Here is a 7,581-nt window from a genome sequence, read left to right on the forward strand (position 1 = left end):
TACCAGTGAAGTCACCAACGGTTGCATGGGTGAGTGTAAAGGAAAAAAAAAAAGGAAAAACAGTTTAGCCTAAATTATTTGAAGCATTAACAACTTGAAAGCAAATAAAAGGCTTGCTCAGGCACATATTTGTGCAGAGGCGAGCTCTCCTCCTCCACTTTCCCTTTCCTATAGCTAACTGTTCCTCTCCTCCTTCAGCCCTTTCTTTCCTCCTCCCGAGACCATAAGGATGCATCATACATCCTTTTCAACCAAAACCTCAAACCTTTGACTCGACCTGTGCTCTTATAGCTTCCATCATCTGTTGTTAGCTTCTTCAGTCTTCAATTTGGCTCCTTTCTTGGCCTTCATATAAGCCACTGTTACTTTTTATGCTTAAAAAGAGTAAACTTAACCTTTTTCAACTATTACATAATTTCTCCCTCATTTCACATCCAGTCCCTTGAACTTGAAGCCTGATCTAGCCACTTTTGATTCTCCAGTTCCTCCTTGATGTTCTTCATCATAACCACACCACAAAATTTAATCTCTCCCTGGCCCCTCTGTTCTCATCCTCATTGATGTTTCCATCTCTAGAGGGGACTCCCCTAGCAGCTAATCAGCACTAAAGCCTCCTACAGGCTTTAAGAAGGTAGGAATTCACCTAGAAATCACCTGCTATGGGCAACAATCAGCTCTGTCATCACCAGTCATCTTTAAAAAAAAAAAGAACAAACTTGGCCAGGATTGCACAGTCACCCACCATGTCCCATCTTCCCTTCGGGTTCTGGCTGGCCTTGATGGGCAGCACAGTCCAGGCTAAGAGGAATCAAGGGCTTATACTGCCTGTTCTCCCTGTGCCCTGACACAGCCCTAGGCTGAGAGTTTGCGGAAGTATTTACTCTTGCCAGCAGCCTACGTAGTTCCTTGTTCAATTGGTAGAGTGCTGAAAAAATGTATCTGGCAAGATGCCTATTTCCTGCATTCCTTAACCAAATCTGTCACTGTGACAGTCAAGGTGGAGACCTTCTTGTTTGCTTCTTCCCATAGTAATTCTGGCTTTAGGACAAGACCAGCTTCCACAGCTGCTTTATGTAGTAGAGGCTCACTCTGCTGCTCAACAGATGACTGCCAATACCATCTTTCTCAAACTCTTCCTCTTCTTTAAGAACTCTTATGTTTCAATATAAAACATGTAATATTTTTCAGCTTTCACAGCCTCTATATCTCTTCTTTTTCTGCTGTGATTCCAGAGACTCCATCTTTGGCTCCATCTTTTTTCAATACCTGCACACACTGCAAACAGAGATACAAAGCTTCTGTTCCTGGGCACTGTAATGTACTTCAAGATTGCAAGTATTCCTAACTTCCCATTTTTATTTGAGCTTTCTTTTCTAATGTCATCTTCTAAAGATTTGCTCCAGATTGAAAGAGATCAAGGAAACACTAGTAACTTAAAATTCAAACAGGAGCCCAGAAATTCTTTCCCTTACCCTTTCTGTCTAGGGTCTCTGACACATTCCTTTGTCCCACATATGAAAGCTACTGCCAAAATGCTTCCATTCCCCCTTTACTGTCTGTATCTTTGTCCCTGCTTTTATCATAGCTGCTAGGGCTATTCTGAATCCCTTCATTCTGGATTTCTCAACTGATCCATAATACAACAGCCCAACTTGTCTTCATTGCAGGTACTTTGACCACATAATTCCCCTTTCTCAGCTCCTTTTTTCAATTCTGTATCCCCTTCTGACTTTGCATACTTCATGGTAGTTTCTTTTGCAGAACCTAATCACTGAATCACTGGCTGCAAGTCACTTGCTTACTTTGCTCGCTTGTACAAAGTGCCTTCTTTCATATTGCACCCAGCAGTTTTTCAAAGCCTTCTCAAATTTTGTATGCAAACTTCTTCAGAGCTCTCCCAAAATTCATACTGCAGTCCAAGTAGTTATATGATGTGGGTTTGTTTTTACTAAGAAAGCAGAACAAATGCACACACAGGAAAAGCTAATAACGGATGGTTCCCAGACAATGGGTAACTTCACTGAGTTCCCTCTCCAACAGCACGTTATTAACTACCTCTACACCTTCTTCTCTTGTAAATTTGGAACAAAATCTTTTAATGACTAGGAGGAAGGAACTCTTTCCACTCTGTTGCAACTACATTTGCATGCCAAGGAAAGAATAACAGAACACGAAATGAAAAGTATGTTATTTACTGTACCGAGTCTAACACATAGCTAATGCACAAAGTTAATCTGGGTAATGGTAATACATGGATGAAAGCGGTATTTACCTGTATGGAAGGGAAGGTCTTATTGTTTTCAGTACTGTGTTCTCCTGGAATGCTGCCTGCTGATCTTCCCTCGCATTTATATCTGAAACGCATACCCCTTTGCCTGGGTTGTTCAAATATTTCAATGTAGGGCTCAGGGCCACCTTAAAACCAAAACATTTTCAATGTTAGCACACAGTAGAGCTTAAAAAGCAGCAGCAGATGCAAGAATTAGAATATCTAGACTCTTTGGTTGACATTACCATCTTTCCACTTGCTCTACCTTTTCAGACATTCTACTCTTATTCTCTTTATGTACATGCACACAATTGAGGGTGGGGGGCAAGGGGAGATACTACATTTTAAATGAAGCCTCAGGTATGAATGTCATCTAAGTAATTAGCGAAGGATGTCCACCCCTCCATCTCACCTAGAAATTAACTTCTTTTAGATATTACAAAGTATGTGTCTGATTAAAGAGGATTTTATACAACAAGAAACAAATAATTATTTTGAGCATACTTTTAATTATAATACACTTCTAGGAATGGCTGTCCTCCCTAAGTCAGGTACCATCAGTCCTATGTTCTCTTAAATGTCCTCTGAAAGTGAAGATGTTTCCTCAGAATTGATTGATTTAGTTCCTATTATAGTGAAGCAGAAACTATGCAAATTATGCAAAAAAAAATCTTATTGGCTGAATACCATCACTGTGGGCTCAGAAAATACCTCACTGCTGGTACTGAATTCCACATTTTGAGCTGCCTACCTCCCACAAAGCTAGCTTCTAGTTGCAGTATCTTCCCAGACAACGAAACCTCAGTAAAAATGATTCGGCAGTCATCAAAAAGCAGTTTTCAGGAAACATGAGTGATAGACAAGAATAAGAGACAGCAGAAGCCTTAAATAAGAAGGTTAGAAATACATTAACTTATCAAGAGTGTAAGTACTTCGCAAGTGATGTTTTATTGCCAGACAGTAACAAGCTATTTAATATCTCTCACTGAGAACATTAAACAGGATAGTCAATCAAACAGTGACAACAGTGGGATGCCATGTGAAAAACAAATAACAGAGAGTAAGTAAATATTGTAGAAGTTGAATCATCACGGTGCTGCATGATCAGAACAACATAGCTTATGGAAATGTCTGCTGAGCTCTCTGTCATCTTCATATAATAGCATCCTACTCAAGCACAGTTGAGCATCACAAACAAATATGACAGGCAATGTCCAGTGGCACAGCACGGAAAAAAGTGCTTGGACTTCAACATAATAAGAAAAACAGACATTAAATATATTGAAAGTGTTGAAAGGGTAACAGATCCCCTACTTCCTTTTGCCTGAGGTCTATATAGCCTAAGGTCCATAGCATATGAGTGTAGACAAAGAGGTGGATTCCAATCTTAACTTCCTAATTAAAGCTTCTCTTTGGTTGCACCCACAATGATGTAGGTATACCTGCCAACAAAGCTTGAACTTTATGCCTTGGATCTGTTGATGACAAAGCATTTGTGGTGCTGCAGCGGTTCACTCTACAGTAGGAAAACACTGTAACCAAAAAGATAAAGTAATGAAGAGAAATAGAGAAGGAATGGAAAGGACTACATCTCCAAGACGTCACCTTGGTCTTACCTGAATGCACTTTTCACCTGTAACACACCTACAGACAACTGTGCAATGGCAGCCTGAGAAAGCAGCTCTGATGCTGGAACTGTCTTCAACAATTCATGCCTTTTCAAAACCTGAATGCCTTTTAAAAAGGCACAATGCATTTCAACTCCAGTCCCTATTTGGTGCCAAACATTTGAGAACTACAGTTTAGGAACCCCTCTATTCCTTCCCAAGAATTTATCAAAATGGAATATCTAAACTGACCACTTCCCATCAAGTAGATTTCAAATCAGTTTCTGAAAATAGACCATGAGCTGTCACATTAAATACACATCAGTCATTACTCTAGGTCCAGCTACTTACAAGGATGTTCCCTTTTCTAGATACTTCCCAGATCTTATCTAACCCTCCTTTAGATAAACTTTGCACATTTTCTCTTTCTGGAAAATAAGCAAGTCCAGTAAAGGGTAGGTGGGATAGGCACTGATAACAAAAAAGCCTAGAAGTGACATAAAGCTAATTTCAAAGAGAGAGTGTAACTCTGAGCTTCTCACCAAGCCAAGCTCACACATGGCTATTTAACTTTCACATTTAAAATTGCTTACACTGTTGTATATATCAGCACAGTCCAGTGGACCAGATGACAGAGGGCTTCTGCCAGCAGTGAGGAACGACTGCTGCATATCAGTCAGCCTCCCATTTTCACCATCTCCAGGCAATGGAGGAGAAAAAAAGAATCTCACCTTTCCATTCCTATGTAACACACTATGCCACGAATATCCATACACACAGCCATATATCCATATACTAAATGAAAACTCTATTTTAGAAGTTATAATGGCAAAATTGCAGTGAGGTGCCTTCTGATCAACTTACTTTGGAGATGCACATGCTTATGTAGCTGCTAACCAGATGCACAGTACACCCACATACATTACGTATTTGTCAAAACTAGCTAGAGCCTTGCTGTTCAAAACTACTATAGAATACAATCACTTCAAGTCTTTAACTCTCTCTGCTTTAACCAATAATTTCCCTTCATGCTCTACTAATACTTGCTTAAGAGGGCTTTTTTCTCACCCATTAAGAGCACTTTATTTTAAATCTCTGGGTTCAGTGATCTTTACGAAGCTGTGGTTGAAACAAATGTCATTGAAGGCAAACCCACTGCTTAACAGCAGGTGCGTTTGTGGGAAAGCAAAGCTCAATGACGCAGTAGCCTCAAGAGATTAAATATTAAACTTAATTTTATCTTAGTTCTCTCTTACTCTAAGAATCACGTTATCATCTCTACCATGATTATCAGTGTCATTGTGTCTTGTGTGGAGAGGAAACACATAAAAGCATTTGTGCGAACTAAAAGTATTATCAGCGCACTGCAGTGAAGTGAAGGGCTGTTCAGCATTTCCCGTTTCTATAAATCAGCACTGTGCTCTGAAGTGGCATGGCTTAACTGTTTCACAATCTGCACTCACACACAGAGGTCTGTTAGTTCTCACACAGTGGCTGAAGACCTGTCCTCTCCAGGTCTGCTGATTCTGGAACAGAAATGCAGGGCTACTCATATTATCTACCTGCCCACAACTTTCCAAAGTGCATTTCAAATGGAAAAAAAGCAAAAATGTAGTTAATACTTCATCTAAGTGCTTAAGAGTTTAATTTGTATTTGTAATTAATTATAATTGCCTACACACATACTAGCAATAAAAAATATGCTACATATTACAACCTGTCTCTTGTTCTTTTTGTTATAAAAATGTTTATTCCCCTTGTGCCCCAAATACCACACTAAATAATTAAAAATATAGGAGACCAAGTCTCCCAATTACACAAGCAAAATAGGTAAATGCAGTAACAGCTCCAAGAGTTCAGCCACTTTATACTCATTCAAGAGCTGAAGGTTGCTTTATTCTAATCTGTTTTGAACAATCTAAAAAGGAACAAAAGGACAATCCCAGAACTGCAAAACAACACTTCCATCAGACCTCTTCACGATAAGAAATCTGGGCCAGTTTAAAGTCTAACATGGCCTGTGCCATTAGAGAGGAAATGTGACATGCTGCCACCAAGCAAAGTGACAATGGCATCAAGGGTTCATGTATTTTGTCTCGAAGGGAGCAGGCTCTGGAGGGACTACACAATTTGTCATTTGCTTGCACAACCAGGAGAAACCACTATGAACAGACTCTCCAGCAACATCTGTGTGTGAAAGCAAAGTAGCCGTGGGGCTTTGTGTAAGATGTGAAAGTATCACCCGAAACTCTATGATCTGAGGTGACTTCAGTGAGACACAGATGGAAGTGCTGCCCTTCAACTTTGATGTCACTGCTCTGTACAGCTCACTGGTGACCCTACGTCCTCCAGAGCAATAGTCATTTCTGAAAAACAAGAGCAGACAATCTATTCGCTTATAACCTCCTGCAATACCTCAGGCAAAAGAGGCTACAGTGGAAGATTTGTTATAGCACATTCTAGCTCAATCTAAAATAATCAACAGCGAAAAAAAATTATTTTAGAGAGCTGTAATCTACCTAGGACTCCATAAACTGCAAAGTCTAACAGAGAAACAAAACTGCTCGTGAACTTCCTCTTTACTATCATGTTACATTACAGAACAGCAGCCCAAAAGAAAAAAAACCAAACCACCCAACAAAACTACAAAAGCTAGCTAGTACCAGGAAGTTATGAACTTCCTCTACTGAAAAATTCCTTATCTGGTTGCTAATTACATTGAAAATATATTAATACATGAAGAAGAAAAAAAACTATTAGCCTGCTTCAGTTTTGCCACTCTAAAATACAAAGCAGCATTTAAAAATGCCTCTGTACAAATCCAGTTGTTTTCTCTCTCTGTTGATAGCTAGCACGCAAATACATTTAACAGGAATGACAGTACATCTTTTTCTAAGTGGTGACTGAACACACATGGCCCTAAGTTTTGAGGCTGGAGAGCATCTTCCCCTAGAAACGCTATGCTAATTAATGCTACCAAGTCTTAAGTTTGGGTGTTTTTCTTTTTAAACCCTAGGAAAGATACCAGAGAAACACCTTCTGAAAACATGACAAATTCAGTTTAACTTAGCCTAAAGAAACTTGATTGTGCTTTTTATTGTAATTACTCAACACATGATCCCATACCTATGTTATTTTACATTTATGCCATCTCTGTTTCTTATTCATTTGCATTCTCATAGGCAAGTTCCTATGTGCACAGGATCAAAAAAAATGAATATCAAGAGTCTTTGGCCTATTGACATCTCTAGCCCAGATACATGTGCTTATTTAATGCCTAAACATTTTAATGACACAATTTCAAAACCTAAAAGATCCACTTTGAAACTTAACAGCTTGATAAAATCTTGTTGCAACTCATCTGAGCAACTCCGTGATGACTCTTCCTGAACTTTTTCCATAAGCCTACTTAACACGCCACACGGACATGGATTTAATATCAAAAGCAGATACTGGGATGACGGGGTAAGAGCACCGTCACTCGCCTGTCTCTGCCCGCCTACGGGCTTAAGTCAATAGGGAGACGGTGGCAGAGGAGCAGCAAACCGCCCGTCACGACACAAAAAACAAGAACCAGCCGACACCGAGCATTTCCCCTAAACCAGTGCTCGCTTCTTTCGCAACGCGGTTTAAATAACGAAAGCGACCGAAGACGGGAGGAAGGGCGGAGGGGGCTCCGCTATCCGCCGCGCGATACTGGGGCTA

The 7,581-nt window shown here is 39.9% G+C and overlaps 1 protein-coding gene across 1 annotated transcript in view; it reads right to left on the reverse strand.

Annotated features, from left to right (window-relative positions):
• The window catches only part of REL (v-rel avian reticuloendotheliosis viral oncogene homolog), a 24,731-nt gene extending 22,330 nt beyond the window's left edge, over window positions 1-2,401 (reverse strand). The window contains exon 1 of the mRNA XM_010194983.1: window positions 2,273-2,401. Coding sequence (XP_010193285.1) covers window positions 2,273-2,365 — 93 coding nt within the window. The 5' untranslated portion in view covers window positions 2,366-2,401. The remainder of the gene's footprint in view (window positions 1-2,272) is intronic.
• Between the last annotated feature and the right edge of the window lie 5,180 nt (window positions 2,402-7,581).

This window comes from Mesitornis unicolor, unplaced genomic scaffold (genome assembly GCF_000695765.1).
Source record: "Mesitornis unicolor isolate BGI_N332 unplaced genomic scaffold, ASM69576v1 scaffold29151, whole genome shotgun sequence".
NCBI classification, from domain to species: domain Eukaryota; kingdom Metazoa; phylum Chordata; class Aves; order Mesitornithiformes; family Mesitornithidae; genus Mesitornis; species Mesitornis unicolor.